The 22,278-nt window shown below is 31.6% G+C and overlaps 2 protein-coding genes across 2 annotated transcripts in view; both read left to right on the top strand.

Annotated features, from left to right (window-relative positions):
• LOC136025431 (uncharacterized) overlaps window positions 1-5,820 on the top strand; it is a 39,799-nt gene extending 33,979 nt beyond the window's left edge. Inside the window, exon 8 of the mRNA XM_065701463.1 lies at window positions 1,616-5,820. Within this exon, the coding sequence (XP_065557535.1) occupies window positions 1,616-3,177 (1,562 nt within the window). The 3' untranslated portion in view covers window positions 3,178-5,820. The remainder of the gene's footprint in view (window positions 1-1,615) is intronic.
• Window positions 5,821-12,755: 6,935 nt separating this feature from the next.
• Window positions 12,756-21,652, top strand: LOC136025430 (uncharacterized). Its single transcript, XM_065701462.1, has 2 exons — window positions 12,756-12,913; window positions 21,249-21,652. Exons 1-2 carry the CDS (start codon window positions 12,899-12,901, stop codon window positions 21,621-21,623), a joined length of 390 nt encoding a protein of 129 aa, XP_065557534.1. The 5' UTR covers window positions 12,756-12,898; the 3' UTR covers window positions 21,624-21,652.
• The last annotated feature ends 626 nt before the right edge of the window (window positions 21,653-22,278 follow it).

Genomic DNA, 22,278 nt, shown 5'->3' with positions numbered 1-22,278 from the left:
CCGCTAATGACACTGGATCCGGTTGGGATTTAAAATAAGAGATCTGAGTTACAAAGTACCTCTAAATATGGAATTTCATTAAGACCCGATCACTCTTTTGTAAGCTAAAAATACCTCATTTCTTCTAATTTTTCGAAATTAACCTTCCCCCCAACTCTCCCAAAGAGAGCGGATCCGTTCCGGTTATGTCACAGCCTCTTAAACCACCCCAGAATAGGATTTGAATTCTTCTTGCTCCAGCCTCTGACCCATCTGAACCAAACGACCCATTTGACCGTGACGACACCGAACGACCGAATGAACCTAACCTAACCAAACTTGCATTATTTATGATTATGAATCCGATTGAATTTTAAGTGCAAAAATATTTTGTCGAAATAGAGACAAAACCTATATAGCCTCTTAAACCTCCCCAGAATAAGATTTGAAGTCTTCTTGCCCCAGTTTCTGACCCATCTGAACCGAACGACCCATTGTTCAGTTACTTGCGTCGTTTTGGGATTATATTTTGTGAAACTTTGAAAATCTTAGCCTAGTAAACGGTCCCCTAAGTATGTTTTCACTACAGTCTATGTGTGAACAATGGTCGATTTACATAGTCAGAGGCCGTATCCCCTGTAGGGTTTGGGGTTGTGGTGACCTTGGAGGTATTATTATTAGGTTTGTTTACGTTTCTAAATAAAATTATTCTCTCAAAATTTGGATGCGACATCATGAGACTTGCGGTAGAAGGGGTCAGCAGGAAAGGGTACCATAGGTAGATTAGTCGCCATTAAATCAGTTTGATTTTAAAAAAGGGCATTAGAACTTTCAATTTTCAATCAAATGAGCTCCCTTCCAAGTTTCTATAACCCATCTTCCATAGGAAACGAAAAGAAGTAAAACTTAGTTAGTTCATTCTCGTGCTTCTTTTGTGGGAAATAATTTTTTTCTGCCTTTCTATCTGTTTTGAGGCTCTATATCCTCAAGAACTCAATAATAGAAGTGTTCACTTGGTAAGAAAATAACAATATTTTTTGCCCTTTGTGCGATCCTATTTGTTTTCTTTTCTTTGTCGGAGGGGGGGGGGACCTTTAAAGTCATGATCCTTTTTAACCATGGACTTACGGCTCTTAGGTTTGATCTAATTAGATAAAAAACAATTTTGGTGCATTGCCGGGCCCCTTCCACTATTAACTGTTGATTTTGACCCCAATTACAATCTCTGAGTTGGCAATCTAGTCACATGCCCAACCTCATACAAGTTTCCTATTACTTTTACCAAATCTCTTGGTAAATAGTTATCCATCTACTTTTTGAACGGCCCTTGTTCCAAGGGATACGGGGGCCATGTTATCCCCCGTGGTATATTGATTGAACTTCTGAAAAAATTGAAGGCTGGGGGGGGGGATCTTTTGTTTTGGGAAAGGAGCAGGCGAAGTTGTGTTGGTCTTGTAAAACTTACTGCTGCAGTGAGCTGTTAGTAGTTGTTGTTTTAGCCCATCCAGGCGTTCTCCTCTTTAGGGGTATTATCGAGTTTCTTTTTATACCCATTTTAGTGGATCGCTATTTTAACTTAAGATCATTAAGAGTTTTGTATTATTGTTATGTTTTATAATTAATCTTTTTTTTTCAGAAATAGACAAATATAATAGAGAAGCATATGAAGCGTGTTCTGAAGATTCTCAGACTGGAAAACAATTAGAAATGGGACCTTCAGAGGGCCATACTCGTAGTGATAGTGGGAAAAACAAAAGAATTAATAGAAGATCATCTTATTCAGGAAAATTAACTTTGGCAACCAAAGTCAAAAATGCAGTGGGTGAAAAAATACCATCTATGCAGTTATCAGGAAAGTCTCACATTTGTAGAATTTGCAATGAAGCATTTTCTCTCCGTCTTTCACTATTAAGTCACTTCAAAATCCACGATGAAATAGAAATCCAGCAATGTCGGTTTTACTGTTCAAAATTACAGAATAAGTGTGATCTTGTTCGTCGTTTTGACTCTCAAGGTGGAGCAAAAGACGGCCCTTATGAGTGCAATATATGCAAAAAGACTTTGACTCGTCGTGAGTCGTTCTTAAGTCATATGCGAAGACACGTTAAGGGTAGGCAATTTTTATGCAATTCTTGTGGCGTAGGATTTTTTTCTAAGGTTCATCTTGATCTTCATATGCAAATGCACACTGGAGAAAAGAACTTCACATGTGAACGATGTGGAATGCAATTTCGACAAAGTAAAACTCTCAAATATCACATGGATAGTCACTTAAGAAATGAGAGTGGGAAGATTCCTGAAAAATTGTTTGAGTGTGAAATATGTTCTCTAAAATTCAAAACTCAGAAGTGTTACTCCAATCATAAGAGAAGACACACAGTGGGAGCAACTCATGAGTGTGGAATCTGTAAAAGAAAGTGTTACACAAAATTCAGGTTAGTGGAGCATATGAGGATCCATACGGGAGAAAAACCATTCAAGTGCAAAATTTGTAATAAAGCCTTGGCGCATATGGCTAGTTTAGTGAGTCATTTGAAATGTCATAGCAACGAAAGGCCTTACACTTGTGAGTTCTGTAACGAGGCTTTTAAGGACAAAATTGCCCGGGACGATCACGTGAATAGTCACACTGGTGATACACCACATAAATGCAAGCTATGTGACATGTGCTTTGGATCAAGAAAGAATTTAAAAAACCATCAGAGGGTTCATACAAAGAAAGCAGGAGAAAAAAAAATCAGAGAAAAGAAATACGGCTGTAGTATATGCAATAAAGTATTTGCTGAGTCTTCTTATCGTGATCAGCATGTGGCTTTACACTCCAATCCTACCCCTTTCAGTTGCGAGTACTGCAGCAAAAGCTTCAACTATAAGAGACCCTTACTGGCCCATGTGCGACGTGTGCATCCGAGTCGCAATCCATTTAAATGTAAGCTATGTAGTAAAACTTATGATTCCATTAGGAAAATTGATCTTCACATTAGCTCTCGTGTTTGTGACAAAAACGGTAAATTGCTTGAAAAGTTGGCAAATCTTAGTAGTTCCTTCAATGTTGACGGTAATGTAAAATTGGATAACACATTGCTGAAGGCTGATAAGAATATAAAACTTTTTGTATGTAATATGTGTGATGAAGAATTTCTGTCAGTTGGAGAAATTCAGTGTCATTTTAACTCCTCTCATAAGCATTTTAAGTAGAAATTGACTGTATTAGTTTGATAGAAAAGCCTTTTTATGATCTTTTAGTTCCGTAAAAATTATTAACTTGACATTCAATAGACTGAAACCAATTAATGAAGTTTTTGTTTTATTTCGTTAGTATATATATATATTTTCTTGTTTAAGCGTAGGATACATCTGCGTCGGTTTGGTTAATTTTTTTTTATTTGGCATATAGTTCTACCTTCTAATCCTTACGATAATTCAAAATAAAATATTCAAAAAAATTGATGATTTTGAAACATTTAATTGTGTTTATCTTTAATTTACTATTTTTTGTTGTCATTTTTTTTTTTTTTTTTGGCAAAATAAGTATCTCGAAAGTGTAGCGTTTTATGTGCTGGGCACTTTTTGTATTTTGATACGTATTAAACTTTGGTACAACTGTGATTGTTTAATATGAATTTTCTATTGTGATTTATATTATGGAGATTTAGCTATGGAACTGAAATTTCACAATGAAATTTAATTTAATAATAGATTCTCTTAAAACACCTTTAATTCTAAATCTCAGTAAATACTGACGTGCTTTAGTTCATTTTTCGTTTTTTAATGAGTATGATGCATCATGTCGATTTTATCGCTTTTAAACGAACAGTAATTACGGCGAACAGCTGCTGAGCTACCGCCCCCTAAACCTTTTAAAGACCAATGCGTCATTTGCGCTTTACTGAAAAAGATCTGTATTTTGATCTACCGCTGGTAACTGCATCCTTTAAAAAAAATGTGCTTTATAACCTTTCAAAACATCTAAACGGCTTGAGAGGCTTATGGGTTATATTAAGAGTTATATGTATTTTGAACAGAGTAATTTTTATTTGTTATAATATCGACAAGAAAAAGCCCATATTAATCAAATTAATGAAAGTAGAAGAATGTTTTAATATATACGGATATCAGTTCCTGAAATCCTCAACTATTTTGGACGTTTTCAATGTTATAATTGTAAAAAAGAAAATGTTTCGAATTTATTTTTATATTCAAGTATGTACAAATATCTTTAAAATATTTAGGGGGTGGCACTTTCCTGTTTGCGGTAATATCATTTTTTTTTAAAGTTTGTCTTGATTGTGCATATTAGTTTCTGTTTGTTTCAGCTTGTAAGTTTCATACTTTCAAGAAAATTCTTAGTATTTTTTTCAGACGAAACTGCATTTAAGAGACAAAAATGTGTTTCGCTCTTATCCCTTTTACGTTTGAACTGTTTTATATCGCTCACTTGAAACTACAAAACTATGGACACTAAAGGATAGCAGGGTTCGTAAAATTTTATATATTAATCAGACTATATATTGGATGTATTTATAATAATAGTACTTGTGTGCCCCTCCCCTCATCCAAGTCAAAATCTGAGATCCGATTTTCTGCACAAAAAAAGAACTCTAAAAATGTCCCTTCCTAAATTAGGGCTTTAGTTTGTTCCGGTTTTTCTATACGTTTGGTTCCGTCTTCATTGTGGTTCAATATTACAGTCTGAACGATTCAATTCTAGCCGGCAACAGTGAACTGCTTGTGAAGTACACTAACTGGGCTTTCTTCTACTTACTGTTATAATTGTTTCCCTACCTTTCTGATCTTTATTCTCTTTTAAAGAGGAGCTTTATTAAGAAAATCCAGTCTTTTCATGTTAGATATTGTAAACTTTATTTACATGTCCCCCCTTGGCAAAGTAATACTAAAATAACTCCACAGTATAGAATACCTGATGTAATAGAGAAGCTAGCCATGCTGCATTGAGCTCTTTACTGTTTACTCTTTACTGTTAAATATTTGGCTTTGTCTCAAAACTCTTTTTGAGTCTTCAAAATTACTCATTATATTATTCGCACTTCAGCTCAATAAGCTGCAATTCTTTTTTTTCAGAGAAAATCCTGGTTAAATTATAAGTTTAGTAATTTTTGAGCTTTTCTTCAAAGATTCAGGTGTTTAGGAATCAAAAGATTATAAGGAAATATATTTAGGTTAAAGTATCTGTCTATGGACGCTTGTTTCAAAATGTAAAGAGTAGAATCAGCTCTTTACTGTTCTTCACTCCATCGTCCCTTAGTCCCTCCGTTTAGTTAATTTAATTATGTATAATTCTAATATTTTCTCTCTTTTTTATTGTTATGCTTCACAAATGTCATTGATGTATATGAAGGTAGTTAAAATTGAATTATTGTTATTATATGCAGCGCTTTTAGAGCCACTTAATAGTAGCATTTCACCATTACCTTATCTGCTGATCTTTATAATGTAATAATTATTGTTTTTTAATTATGTTATGTTAGTTGATATTTGATTTGTTTTTTTCGTTTTTTTAGTCTTATGTTAATGTTTAGTCTCGTTTCTGTTTTCTTTTCATTTTCAATTACTCCACGAGTATCGAGTATTTTTGTATGATGTAGGCTATGAATAAATCATTACATGCTGTTTCGATTGCCTCGATACTTAACCGTCTTTAGATTTACCTATTCTAAGACCACACTGGCTATACATGACGTATGAGACCAAGAAAAGAAAGGATATACTAAATGAAAAATAAAATCAAATAGGTGAGAAAACGAGGATTTTGTCAACCAGTAGGAAAATATGAAGAGGAAAAACAACCATATATTTCGACAAGGACCTCCGCCAAGTTTTCTTAAAAGAAAATAATAATCTAATCTTTCGAACTGAACTTGACAAAAAGAAAAAAGATACAGAATAAAAAAAAACTGGAAATTAATGAAAAATAATTCACCAATTGGATTTGATAGGTATTATTAGCCTTGCTATACATTTTGCCTGTCTGCAACCTTGATTTTCATTAGATGTGCTGTCAGGTTATCTCAAATTAGACGGGGCGAAAATAAAGATTGAGTCTTTCAATATTTTGCTGTGTTGTATTATGTTGTTATACATTGGGGTTGAAGAAACCTCCTGTGTCTTTGTTTATAGCCAAATTTCTGTTTATATATTTTTTGATCTCAATTGCCTTTTTAAAAGATTGTGGTCGGCCATATTAAAGTTGCCTCTTCAGAAAGAACTATACGCTCAGGATTGTCGAAGATATGGAGGGCCAAATCAGAATCAAAGGTGCCATTTTAAGTTTCAAATCTTGGGGACATATCTATTAAAATTGTGTAGTTATGCAATCCTTCCCCCATTTGTTGATGGTATCTACCAATGTAGAAGTTCCCACTTGAACATGGTCTCTTTAAACACCACTACCCAGTATTGGGCTAGTTTAATCCTTTCCCGAGTTTAAAAAATGTTCAACTTTTTATTCAATATTTTTAAAGAAACAGAGAGTTTATGGTTGTTTTTTTTTTCAAGTTCGTCGCTGAGTTACAAGATGTATGATAAAGTGGTGAAAGTTTTGTTCTCAATTACTGTAGTACCTGGATCAAGGGGGAAAGGCTCCCTATGTTTCTTTTTTACATTTTTTAATCGTCTTTTTATGATATTTTCAATAAGGTTTATTCGAAGCGATTGTAGAGTAGAATAATTTTAACACAGTTTAATTCAGTTTTGACATGATTACGTGAACACATTTTTAGAACTCTCTCAACTAAAGAGATTATTACCCTGTTTTCTCAGGAGGGTGATTTGATGACAAGTTTAGATACCTATCATTGCGGGTCGGCTTATTATATATATAGAAAATTAAAGGCTAGGAGTATATTTTATAATAAAAGCACCCAAGAAAAGGAGCTTTCCTGAATCTTCCAGTTCTAAAGTGAATCGAAGACTCGAATGAAAAGTATCCAAATATGCCAAAAAATGTTTTCGAGAGTGCTATCCATGCTCCCAAACAGAAAGAATATCATCAAACAAGTGAAACCAAAGAGTATTTTAAGGGGAAACTATCCGAAGCATATTGTTCTATGAAATCCATCTTAAAATTTGCCAAGTAAGGAGACAAAACAGTGCCCGTCGTTTGACCATAATCTGAAGGAAAAACTATTCTGAGAGAACTTCTTGCAAAGACGAACGATCGTCATTACTGTGTCAGTTTCCAAGGTTTTATAAGCTGACCAAGCAGAATTTTCTTCTAATTTTCTTTTTAACGTCTGTTCACATTCATGGACATTGTATGGAATGCACATGGAAAATGCACCAAAACTGGATAAAATAGTTTTTGCTGTTATACTTTGATTATTTTAACTTGTCAACGAGGTCTACGGGATTTTTGTATAAGATTACTTTGGGCTTAAAAGAAGCTTGGAACTTTCATACTTTTATAGCTGGAGAACTATACTATAACATGCTACCGTAGGACGTAACGGAGTATCTTTCTTATGGATTTTAGTTTGACCATAAAATTTGGAACTGAACAACCTTTGCGTTAGAATTTTTTGCACATTTTTGGAGTAATTATTCCATTTGTCCTTTAAAATTTCTAATTCTTTTCTCAACTGCTGTATGTATTTGTCTGTGAATTTTCACTTCCTTTCTTGGTTTCAAACATCTTGTATAGCCAGTTTGGTCTTAGAATCTGTTTATGTCAAGCTTACAAGAAGCATTTGAGCAATATTGTTTTAGATTTTCTAAATTGTGTTAAACAACATGGAAATCTCATTTGTCAGTTCAATTTGTTGAACTGTTCATTGCAAGTTCAAGAAACTTACAATAGAAATCGAATTCTTCCTCCTTCTTTACGTTTCAATCTACACTTAAGCACACAATCTGAAGGTTTGTTTTCCAGAGAATGGATTTTAAAACTTTGACATATATTAAAAGACCATAGACTCAAAAGATACGTCCTTATTAATCAAATATTTAATTTCCAATCTTTACTATATCAGACATTATGCGTTACAGATTTTGACCAAATTTTACATATCTCACAAAGGTCTTTCCGATACGATTTCCATTTAGCAAAAACTCGCTTTTCGGAAAAATTTTCAAACTTGTAATTTCAACATTTTCTACAAACACGGACTTTCCTTCTTAGATTTTGTCCTGACCCTCCTTAGGAGAATATATCCTCTAAGGTTTTCACACCCAAGGAGCCGAGTATTCTGTCAAAAGGATCTAAATTTCCAATGGTTCAGACACACATAAATATATCAGAAACTATTACGGGTGTGGAGTCCAGTATTTTTATGCTCGTATGATGAGGTTGAAAATCCAGAGCTGGTCAAAGGAGAAATCATAAAGAGTATTCTGATGATAAGCCGTCATCGTCGCTCTCAACTCAATCAAAGGAAGAAATTAAAATACTCCGAAATTTGGAAAGAGATAAAAATACAGTAATTACAAAAGCGAACAAAGAAAACACAGGTTTGATAAAAACACAAAATCGCAAAGAAAAAAAGAGGACAATTAACAGCCAGTGAAAAGATTGAAAATTATGCAAATATTTCGGTCAAGACCTCCGCTCGACCGTCCTCAGTGCAGAATAAACTGATAAAAATATGTAAAAAAACCTTAAAACAAAAAACAAAACTGAAAAACGATGACCCTTTCTCAGTAACGGTAAAAGGGTAACTGAACAAAAACTACTAGTCTAAATGACATTTCACAATTTCATCTTACTTACAGCTGTAAGTGTTGTAAGTAAGATGAAATTGAAAATATGATTTAGACTTGTGGCTTTTATTTAGTTTATCCTTTCACCGGTACTGAGAAAGGGTCATCATATTTTAGTTTTTTGTTTTGTTATAAGGTTTGTTTTTTTTTGTATTTTTATCACTTCGTTCTGCACTGAGGACGGTCAAGCGGAGGTCTTGACCAAAATATTTGCATAATTTTCAATCTTTTCATGAGCGGGTAATTGTCCTTGTTCTTCGTTTCTTTACGATTTCGTGTTTTGTCACGATTAGCCAGTGTACACTTAGAAATTATTTACAATTGTGGTTATGGATTCTGCAGATTATCAAAATAAAATAATTACCCGTGTAATAGATAAAAATACTTACAAAGAAACAAAAACTTATCCAACAGATAAATACAGACAGCAGTTGAGAAAAGAAATAGAAACTACTAAATGACAAATAGACTAATTATTCCTCAAATGTACACAAAATTCTACCCCGAAGGTTGTTTAGTCCCAAATCTTTTTGGTCAAACTAAAATCCATAAGAAAGATACACCGTTACGTCCTATGATAGCATGTTGTGGTTCTCATATTTCATTCTGTACATTTGTACAGAATAAACAACTTGTTATTAAAAGACTCAATTAACATTTCTGCCCTAGTTTAAGACCACTTGTCCGCACATCTTACGAAAATCGAGATTAAAGACAGGCAAAATCTATTGCAAGGCCAAGAATACCGGTCCAATCCAACTGGTGAATTGTCGTTAATTTATTTCCGGCTGTTGTTTTTTATTCGGTATCTTTTCTCCTTTCATCAAATTCACTTCTAACGATTAGATTTTGTTTTTGTTGTTTTTTTTTTTTTGTTTTTTTTTTTTATTAGCACTGAGGACAACTTGACGGAGGTCCTTGTCGAAATATGTTCTTATTTTTCGTCTGTATATTTTGCTACTGGTTGACAAAATCCTCGTTTTCTCACCTATTTGATTTTATTTTTCATTCAGTATATCCTTTCCATTCTTGTTTTTCTACGTCATGTATAGCCAGTGTGGTCTTAGAATAGGTAAATCTAAAAACTGTTGAGTGTCGAAGCAATCAAAATAGCATGTAATTTTTAATTCATAACCCGTATCATACAAAAATACTTGATACTCGTGGAATAATTGAAAATATAAAGAAAACAAAAACGAGACTAAACATTAAAATATGAATAAAAAATTAACGTCATCACACAAAAATTCTTGAGACTCGTGGATTAATCGAAAATATAAAGAAAACAGAAACGAGACTAAACATTAAAATAAGACTAAAAAATAACCCATATCACACAAAAATATTTAATACTTGTGGAGCAATTGAAAATATAAAGAAAACAGAAACGAGATTAACATAAACGAGAACTAACACAACAAACGAAGATTAATACAACGAAACGAGACTAACACAACAACAAAAAAACATTAACTAATGTAACATAACTAAAAACGCTAACAATAATCATCTCATTATAAAAATCACCTGATAAGATAGTGGTGACATTCTACTATTAAGTGGCTCTAAAAGCGCTGCATATAGTAATAATAATAACTCAATGTAGATCAATTTTTTTCTATAGAAAATTGAAAATTTTGAAAACAAATGTTGGATCATTTAAAAAAAAAATAAATCAAATAACGTAACTAAAAACACTAACAATAGTTATCACATTATAGAAATTACCTGATAAGGTAGTGTAAGCGGCTCTAAAAGCACTTATAGTCATCAACAAGAGTAAAATTCTCACAGGACGACCAGCTGCTTAGTGTATACAAAAATAACGATCATGTGTTTAGTGTTGACTGTGTCACTTCCAAAAAGAAATTGACCCACGATCAATAAAATAAATGTCTTCTAAGAGGAGGAGTAATCGAGTGATGTCATCAAATTTATTCGACTCATTTGTTGTTGCCTTGCAAACTGGCCGTCTTAAGCGAATTTCAATGTAGTGGTTAAAACCAAAACCACAATATTCTGTCGGTTTGTTCCAATTACTATGTCAACAAATTGAGTATTAAATAAAAAAAACAAGTTTTTTTTAACTGAAAGTAAGGAGCGACATTAAAACTTAAAACGACCAGAAATTACTTCGTCTATGAAAGAGGCTGCTTCCTCATCAACGCCCCGCTATTTACGCTAAAGTTTGACTCTTTCTCTCAATTCTCCTTTTTAAAACAGTAAAAAACTTTAGCGTAAAGAGCGGAGCGTTGATGAGGAAGCAGCCTCTTTCACGAAAATCTCGTCCCATTCTAGTGTTAGCCAGCAACCCCTTGTAATTGCTACTTCTACGTTATCCACTCTAGGTTTCATTTTGCAATTGTTGACGCCTTCGACATTTAATACAGTAAAATCACCCATTACTAAAGAATAATATCATTGATGTTGACAAAATTAATTCTTTTTAATACTGGAGCAAATCGTGTGATCCGACAAGTCACGTAAGATAACAACATCCCCAACTCCAATAACGTAACAGACACTTGCATGTTTTAGAAAACATTCCTCATTACGTAACATGCACCTGCGTCTTAAAGAAAACATTCTTTATTACGTAACAAGCACCTGCACCTTGCCCAGAGGGAGTCGCCGTTAAACTTCTTTTTCATCTTTAATCATTAAAGGAAGAAAAGAATAGTGGCTATGGGTGAGCCTAAAGGCCTTATGTCACCACTGCTCCTGAACAAAGCTATGTCAAAGTTTTATAGGACAATTGTGAGGAAAAAAGAGCAGTGGGAGGTGGGCTAGCTGCACTCCAATCTTTTTGTTTTTTTTTTTGTAAAATGGCACAAAACTTTTGATTACTTTTTGAACGAGCCCTTTCCTGCTATTATAGGTCTACGGGTTCAACACGATTACCCCTGGAAAAAAAACAACAACAAATAAACACGTATCCGTGGTATTTTTTTCTGGCAAAAATACAAAATCCCACAAATTTTGACATGAGAGTTTGAAAACTCTACAAAAGGGTTCTCGGATATGGTGAATCTCGTGGTATGCTTTTAATTAAAATTCCATATCTTTTAGGGGGTGTTTCTCTATTTTTCTCGAAAATCAGGCAAATATTCTCAAGCTTGTACCTTCTGATATGTAACACTAAACTTTATGAACCATATATATTTACAATCAGCATATTAAACCAATTTTTTTTCACATGTTTATTGATTTCAAAATTCTTTATTTTACTTGTGGTTGCTTTTGAGCCGCGTCGCTCCCTACTTACAATTTGCAACTACGAACTGTTTGATGAAAGTATTTAAAAGTTGCCATATTCTCCTGTTTTCTAATTTTTTTCTAAAACTCTTTTCTTAGCGTGCTATGATAACTAAAACTATCAAAAAGCACAATAAAAGAATTGAAAGGAGTAGAAATATAAAAATAAACACTATAGAATGTTCTTTACTCTACATTTTGCCTATATTTTGGAATCTGGGTAGAATATTCCACAATTCCTTCTTTTGTTCATCATTTGTATTTGATATACTTTCTCTTCAGCTGCTCAAGTTTTCGTGGGGAAGAGGGAATTTTTCATGAATGGAGTTTTTCGTGGCAGAGAGGAGGAATTTTTTCCTCCTCAAACCTTTCCAAACTTTGCTATTTTATTATAGTCAGTAAGCCTAATTCATTATTACAGGGAAATGGTATCTCTTTCATCGTATAAAATCACTTTGAATATCAGTTTTTATACTTATTAAAATTCCAGTTTGATACTATTTACTACAAACAGTAAAATATTAGGCTACGTAACACAGTCTATTGTTCACAAAGTTTAGTAGTTAAAGACAACCTTAACTTGAGGTTGAAAAAGTCACACCGTAATAAAAACTTAGGTTCTGGCGAGAAAATTGTTTAGCCTCAATGGTAGACATTAAAATAATGATGCAACGACCACCAGTAAATCCTTATGAACGCTATATACAAGTTTTGAAAATAATCTGGCAAGAATTCGGTTTTGCTATAAATGTAGACATATTATAATAGTTCGTTGACCAGAAGTAGGTACTTGGCGCATTATGCACAGGTTTTGGGAAATAATTGTTAAAGAAAACCATAAGTCGTTAAAGAATTTAGTTATTAAAACTGCCAAGTTGTCCGGTAAGGTTGTCAGTTACAGTTGATAGCTTGATTGTTGCGAATAAAGATTTGACGAATCCCCAAAGATATGTTGTTGTTCTTGGTATGTAGCGTTATTTGTTCACCTTCTATATCTCCAAAACAGATTACATGCCCATTAAATCTTCTTTTTTTGCTGCAATATTTCATTTAGCTGAATTTATTACTTTACTTTAATTACTATTTCTTTTTTTCTTTAGATTTTCTTTTTTTTAAGTTGTATGACTGAACACCATAACTACTTGCGTTTTACAATTTAAAAGAAGTAATATAAATTTGGAAAAAAGTTTGGAGAGGCAGCATCTAAAAATACTACTCATGTTCAAAATACTATTTTTTTTACCTTTTTTACAAAGTTTCCTGAATATGCAATTGTAGAAATACGTATAGGTCCTAGCCGATAGGCTAGGTATCTGTTGGCCTATACCCCTTTTTCATATCCTTAAATAACTTAAAGATTTTCAACTAAAACCCTGATAAAAACCTGAGAAACCTTTTATTTTTGTCAGTTTCATAAACTTTTTCGTATACTTTGCTTTTATTTGTTTTTTTTCAAACTTTTGACTATCTTCATGTTTTTCTTCGCCCCATCGATACATTTTTGTATACATAGTTGCACAGAACTATTTAAAATATAAGAGTTTTCTTTTCTAGTTAGGATTTTGCATAGCAGACAAATCAGTTATCATTGATATTTTACTTTACTGTTGTTGCTCAACTATCCTAATATTAAAAGTATACTACGTTGTTGTCTTTCTATTTTTTCTGGTCTGTCATTCTTTAATTTATGTTTGAACTTGATCCTATTTTTCAGAAACAGATATTATACTGCAAGCATAGCAGGCTCATGAAATGTATTTTCTTTGTGCAAAGGAGCCTATGGCTACTCATAAATAGCCATATCAATTTTGTGAGGGAGACATTCAATCATTAAAACAAAGATTAATTATAACATTGGAAATTTTTCTGTTTATTGAGAAAAAAAGCAAGAACCTCCTTTAATATATAAAAATAATTTACATAAACAAAGCATAGTGACTGTAAGATAACATAACATGACTCAGTCATCAAACACCTTTAGTCCTCAGTTTTATAAATTGTGAGCAAGCGTTTGATTAAGGTAATAGGAGAGCTTTAGCAAATTTTTTTTCAATCCATGTTTTTCTGAGGGAAGTAAAGAGTGATTAATATCATATATTGATAAAAGTAGTGTAAATAAACCAGCTGGTAGTATATCCCTAAGTTTTCATGATTATAGAAAACTAGCACCTTTTTGAAAACACAAAACAATATAGGAATTTTGGTACAGTAAACGGAAACAGATTTAGAAAATATTTTGAAAAAAAGGATTGTCATTTAATTTTTTTCATTTAATTTGTTATCACTTCTGTACAATCGGCTCAGTCCAATGATTGGATGTCGTTTTGGTTCTGAAAAGGACATTTCAGGATTAGTTCGTAGACAAGTCTGATGTGAAGCCGTCTTGATAATATTAGGACCATAGACAAGCTTAGAATTTGTATCATAACTTAAAATTTTCCTTTGTACAGAGAGAAATAGCCGTGTTCTCGGAATATAGATTTTTGTTTAAATAATCTTCATTTCGAGCAATAGTAATGTGTGATTTTAAATTTTAAAATTGTATAGTACTCACTATTGGTATTATAGTTGGTGAGACAAAGATGTTACCTATTAAATCCATCTAATATTTTTGAATGCTGTTCAATAGCTTTGTGGTTATTAAAATAATATTTATTTTTATGCTTAAGTTTTATGACAATTTTAATTGTACTAAAAGTTAGTGATATCACAGCTATTAAAAACTATAAAAAAATAGGTTAGTTTGTTATTATCAGCCTACTTACTCACTTTTGACTCTTAAATCAATATTCTTGTTTGTGTTTTTTCTGGCCTCTGGGTACTTTCAGTAAAACGCTAGTTTTTTATAATCATGCAAACATAGGAAAATATTACCAGTTGGTTTATTTGCACTACTTCTAACAATACACTGCCACGATCTAATTATTTTCTTGGGGACAGCTCTCAAATATGAAACAGTTTTTATCCGTTTTAATGTTGCTTCTTACTTCCATTTGATTTTTATATTCAGTTTGTGACACTTTTTCAGCTAATGCCAGGAAATTCTTCTCCCCACCCCCAGTGTGAAGCTTCCCCTGTAAAGTTCTCCAGAAACTTTCGTTTCCATGGAAAACTCTTCCCGTGGAATATCCCTCCGTGCGAAAATCCAAACCTAAGAATATGTTCGAATATTTCCCAATAAAAATAGGCTACTAGGCTATATGCGGACAATGCGTAAATTGAATAAGTTACAACCCGTGGGATGCTATAGAAACCAAAAGAAACAACGAACTGACAAATTCATTGATTTAATTTTTTTCCGAAATAGAAAGAAAAAACAATCGTCCAGAAATTATCAGGAAAAATGTAAGCTCAAAATTGCTCAAATTTTCTTGGCGTAGTTGGAAAAACACCGTTGGTTAAGAATTTCAGTAGTAGGCCTTAGCAAAGACAGGTTCTACACATAATCATAGAGAAGGTACCGCTTTACCGACTGAACTGCAAACTCTATTAATCTAATTTAATCTATTGCTTATACATTGTTATACTTACTGGATCTTTCGCCAGTGCTAAAAAAACACTATCTCAAAATTTTGATCAGACAAATTTAGAGGAAGGGGGCTTTTGAGGAGGGGGTTAAATCATGATTGAAAAACAAACACCCGATACCGATATGCCTGATATCACGTACAGCTCTTTTCCCAGGGACTAAGGAGGACTATATTATAGCAAAAACCATTGTTATTGAACCTTCGAAACACGAATAACTAAATAGATATCTCAAAATTTTTAAAACAGTCCCAACATCCTTACCTCAGCGAAGTTCAACCAGGACTTGAACCTCGCTGAGGTAAGAATGCTGAGACTGTTCTGAAAAAAAAATTCATTTTAGTTTTATCGATTTTATCCTGTTGTAATTTTTTTCTTCTTATTAATTTATGTATTGCTGAGGACGGCCCTTGGACATAAGGACGAAATATTCATTGTAATTTGTTTCCCACTGTCTTGAGAAATTCCCTATTGTTCTTCTTGTTATTGGTGTTTGTGAAAATGTGGTTCTATCCCGCTTTCTATGTCTATAATGTGAGAAAGGTTGAGATGGCTATAGCACGTTCTGTGGGTGAAGGATGACAGATTGCCAAAGATTATCATTTTCGCCCAACCGTCTAGGAATAAATGGAAAGCAAATTGTCCGCTTTTGGAATGAGAAGATGTCGCAAAGAAAATGTGTAAGAGAATGAGATCTCCTGGGAGGGTGTAAAGAGGAAGGCTTTGAATGGATCGGGATGGAGGAGGAAAGTATGGAGCTGTGTTGGCCCCATGCTGTTTGGTGCAGAAGTGAGCCGTTAGTAGTATTATTAGCACTTTAGCATAAAACAGTGCTCACACAAAGCTAACTTACACAGTTAAAAATGTATGTGTGAGCATGTAGCATGCATGATGGATTTTATTGTTGTATTTAGTCTATTGCAATCAAAACTTTGTTTTTTTTAAGGTTTCGGTTTCTACGGACAAGTGCCGCTCTTTATTCACTTTGTGCTGCTAAGAATTGTTTGACCTAGTGCTCTATTACTTGTAAAAAAGGGCTGCTACTCCTTCCTTCAACCCACTATCGATACAAAAGATAAATATTTCGGCATCCATAAAACTTTGCTTAAAAATTACAACACTTTTTGAAAAAAACAAAAAGTATAAGAAAATCAAATATAAAAAATAAATTAAAAGATCAATTTATAAAGTTTTCAAGGTTATTTCGTTGAACAATTCTTTTTTTTATAGAGATTCTGCCCATGGATGTGAACAGGGTACATGCCCCCCCTCCCAGAGAAAACTAAAGGACATTAAGAAATGTAAATAAGAACGAAAATAGAATTATATTCTTATTTGAATCTTCACTAAATCAAAGCATCCGGTTTAACATTAGTAAGCCCTTCCCTTCGCCCAGGAAATATCCTCTAGATTTTCTTGATGCACCTACCCCTCCAGTGTCACGACGAGAGGCATTTAGGTACTTGTATGATATACTCCCCCACCGCTCAAGTTGTTCATGCATTGACGCACTGTAAACTGGCTACTTTCGCTAGTTTATTTTAACCTATCATGAGACATGACAAAAAAAAAATCGACAGAGTAGATGGGAAATATATAATTTGGGATATATATTTGCACATTTGGGGTGGTAGTGGAGGTAAAGTATTTGGAAAGTGTGAAGTAAAAAAGCAATTATCAGAGATATATATATAACCCCCTAAACCTCCCTGGACATGAAAGCACAGTCCCCTGAATACAATAAGATCCACTGACCCTTATTCTTAATAGCTAATGCACAATAATGTACTGCTTTACATAATTTTACCCAGCAGCAAGTGAGTGAAGTTGGTAAATAAAGCTTTAGAATAAATGTCTGTATTAACTTTTTATCACTAAATGCACTAAAAACATCCAGAAGAATGAATTCGTCATTGCGCTGCATTACTGTCTATAAAAGTGAAAAGGTAAATAAATAGCTTTTCAAGCATATTAAATCAAATAATTATCTTAGAATTACATAAGTTAGATTTTTGACACCATTAGTGCCAAAATAGGTATTTTGCGCCACAAAGTGGCAGAAAATCCCACTTTATCATTGCAAAACCTATTATGATAATTACAATGTCAGTACAAATTTTAATATCCTTTTTATGGGGCTTTCTCCAGTTATTTTCTGACTATTAATGGATTTTTTTTTTTTTTTTTTAGAAAATTTAACATACATTCTTGATCACTGTTAAAAAAAATGTGTTTTTAGATTTTATTTAATAAGGGCTTGAAGTCTTTACAATAGAACATAAAAAAAATAAAAACCTCAAGAATAAAGATCTCTGATACGCAGAATTAGAAAGGTATAATTTTACTCAAATCATCCACCTTCAAGGTGGTTACCCTCGTTTCTCAAAAATAGGGCAAATATTTTCAGTGTTGTAACCGGTGGTGGGTAAATTTGAACCCAGTAAGTTTTAAAATGGGAATGATATTAAAAAGCATGTTCTTTTAATGTGCATTTAATGTATTTTAATGTACATGTATCTTAATGTACGTGTAATGTGTATATACGATTTTAATTACTAATAGTAAGAGTCGCTCTTTGCCTTCAGTTCATATATATATATACATATATATATATATATATATATATATATATATATATATATATATATATATATATATATACATATATATATATATATATATATATATATATATATATATATATATATATATATATATATATATATATCTATATATATATATATATATATATATATATATATATATATATATATATATATGTATATATATATATAAATATATATATATATATATATATATATATATATATATATATATATATATATATAAATATATATTATACATATATATATAAATATTATATACATATATATGTATATATATATATATATGTATATATATATATATATATATATATATATATATATATATATATATATATATATATATATATATATATATATATATATATATATATATATATATATATATATAAATATATATATATATATATATATATATATATATATATATATATATATATATATATATATATATATATATATATCATATATATATATATATATATATATATTATATATATATATATATATATATGTATATATATATATATATATATATATATATATATATATATATATATATATATATATATATATATATATATATATATATATATATATATATATATATATATAACCATAAAATCAAATTTTTCTAAACGTCGAAACATCTTAATGTACGTGTAATGTGTATATACGATTTTAATTACTAATAGCAAGAGTCGCTCTTTGCCTTCAGTTCATATATATATATATATATACATATATATATATATATATATATATATATATATATATATATATATATATTATATATATATATATATATATATATATATATATATATATATATATATATATATACATATGTATGTATATATATATATATATATATATATATATATATATATATATATATATATATATAATATATATATATATATATATATATATATATATATATATATATATATAAATATATATTATACATATATATATAAATATATATATACATATATATGTATATATATATTTATATATATATGTATAATATATATTTATATATATATATATATATATATATATATATATATATATATATATATATATATATATATATATATATATATATATATATATATATATATATATATATATATATATATATTCTGGAATAATCTATACCATTTTCTATAATTATTTGTTTGTTCCCGGAGATTTGGAAATTTTTGGCTTAAGAATATGTATTAAGGGTATCAGGCACCCCTCCTCCAACATTGTCATATTTACCCATCACTTATACTCCATAGTAGTTAATGAACTACTCTTTATCACGCAGCATAATTTGGGAACAGTGATATTTGGAGAAATATCATTTGGCTTGAGCGTCTCAGCTACAAGCCTGAGAAGCAAAAAGGGAAAAATGCGATTCAGCGAAGCTTTAAATAAATTTGTTTATTAATTTTTTTCCATCATCCGGCATTGTCGAGTTTTAAGCTGGGAAACTCAAAATGTTGTTTCTTGATAATTTCAAATTGATTGATTGTCTCAGAGTTATCAAATCAATAGCAGCTTAGCCCTCTAGGGCTCCGATTTTTAGTTTTGTGCAACGAATTGACATAAAGTATCAGTTTTATATGGCTCAATCTCTTTTTTTCCTGTTAGAAAAAAAAACTACAAAAAACCGCAGAACTTTTACTTCACATATGATATAAGTCTTCTCTGAATTCTATAGGACTACTGATTTGGTACGCTTAATGCAAAAAAAAAACAACAACATATTCGTTCTGGGAAAAAGCAGAATTCTGTATTTTTGTAGATAATCTCTTGAAGTCTCTAGAATAGGGTCCTATGATATATTGAACACGAAAGTGTAATTTTCAGATAGGTCACTTGCCGTTTTAATTGTCTTCCTCCCTTTTTCAAAAATCTGGTAAATTATCTTGGAACCATCGCTTTTGATGGCTAACTTTGTGAATTTTATTTATATGAAATCACCATACAACCTTAGAACTACTTACGGCAAAGATATAATTTTTGTCCTAATTCCTTTGCCGTGACTGCTTTAATACCAGGGTAATTGAATATAAATAAAAAGTATTTGCAAAGCACTATAAAACTTTAGCATAAAGAACTAAAGGATGATTGAGGAGAGGGTAGCCCCCTAAAACACACAATGAATTCTGATTGTTTTAAGATTTAAAATCTTTTCCTACTTTCATTTGTGAAAACTTTTTTGTTTGTACTTTCAATTAAATTTTAATGTTTTTCATTAAAATTTCAGGTTAATTGTGATTCAGAACAACTTTTAACGTTAGGACAGCCTCTTTGCTAAAATGTGGATATTAGAAAACAAGTTTTGACACAGGGTGTCAAACTGTTACAGTTTGACACCCTGTGGCAATGTGGCAATGTGGCGGGGTACATGAGAATGCAAGCTGACTGCGGTTAAGTTTTTCATTTTTTTATGTTAATTTCTTCTGCAATATTTGGCAAGCAACAATGAATATCATCGGACAAAACGAAACACTTAAAGGAAGGTTCTGAAGAATTCTTTGACTGATGAGTATGTGAATTTCAAAATCTTGCTTTACTTAGCTTATGGGAAAGCATTATTTTCGTGGGCATCTGAGTGTTTATATGTCTCTCTAGGATTTATTGTTCGCTCCTTTCAAACAACCCCAAGGATGTGGACCCTTTAAGTGTCAAATGATTCAAAGATTGCTCGATACCCTCATTTAGACCAGATTTTCTAGTGATGTAACGGTTAAAGATTTGTAAAGCAATTCCATTTCCCGCGCAATATCAATCACTTGATATTCAAATTTGAATGATTTTTGTCTGAAATACAGTCAGGTCGTCAAGGTGTAACTAAAATTTAAGATGGTTGCTCAGCAGTAATCTCAAAACCACTATTAAGAATACAGTTATGTGTAATAATCTTCAACAAATACTACATCCCGGGTAAGGACACACTGAAATAGTATATATACTACAATTAAGTTACAACTTCTCTAGCTCCATATTATCCACCACATCTTAATTAGTACCTTCCACGGACATGAAAGATAGCTTCTTATGGTCCAAAGTTGCGATTGAAAATAATTATAGAGCCTCTGAAAACTTTTTAAAGCGTTATTTTTGTTTTTAAGATTTATTTTTTTACAGTTTAGTTTGATTGTCACAATTTTCGGGCTATTCATACCAGTTGCTCCAGCTGAAAGTAGTGACCCTTACGTCAAAGGAGATGATAATGTTTCCGAAGAAATTCTGGCTGGCAACTTATTATCAATATATAACCAGAGAAACGCTGGTGTGAAAGGTGACAGTGCGGTTTTTGAATATGCCGATGGGACATTTGCCGATGGGGAAAATATTCAATCTAGAAGGATTCGCAGAGGACTGAAGAAGCTGAAAAATTCCATCAAGAAGCGTTCAAAAAAGGCAGAAAGTTCAATTAAGAAACGGTTAAAAAAGGCAGAAAATTCAATTAAGAAAAGATGTGAGATTGGCACTTTGAAAGGCATTAATTGTAAAGGTTAATATTTTAATTAATAAATGTTGATTTCCAATTTTGTTTAAGAGGGCTCAAGTTTTTTCGTCGAAGTTAAAGTATTTATTATAGGTTATTGTCGCTTTAGGATTTAGGTTAAACGTTATAGGTTATAGGAACATTTTCACAGGATTTCTAGCATCCAAGCTAGTTGAAAAAAACACATAATTCTTCGCCAAATATGAAAAAGCAAAGTTGATAAAATTTCTGATTATAATTCCTTTCTGTTTAAAAATAAATCGTAAGAGGTAAAACGGATAAAACTGATAAGAATACCTCTTTAATACTTATTTTAAAGATTTCACTTAAGCGGGTAAGGAATTTAAAGCGTCAAAACCCATGTAGGAAAGCGTGTATTTCTCTGAGTAGCCCTTTTGGTAGGGGATCACATGGAAATATTTTGTTAGATTTGAGGTGTTTTTCTTGTAATTTTGCGATGGCTTACATTTGCTAGTGATGATTATACATGGACATTGACACTTCTGTCTTTTTGAATAATAGGTTATACTGTTTTATCCTCAGTGATTGGATGCGAGTCATGTTAAGGTGTTTTTCAAGTGCTTATTTGTCTCAATAGCTAAAATTTTTCAAGTGCTTATTTGTCACAATAGCTAAAATAGGAAAGCAGTTTTTTTCTCACCAAAT

Source organism: Artemia franciscana, chromosome 3 (genome assembly GCF_032884065.1).
Source record: "Artemia franciscana chromosome 3, ASM3288406v1, whole genome shotgun sequence".
In the NCBI taxonomy this organism is placed as follows: Eukaryota; Metazoa; Arthropoda; class Branchiopoda; order Anostraca; family Artemiidae; genus Artemia; species Artemia franciscana.
Note: the sequence above shows the minus strand (reverse complement) of the source record. Positions and strands in the feature narration are given on the sequence as shown.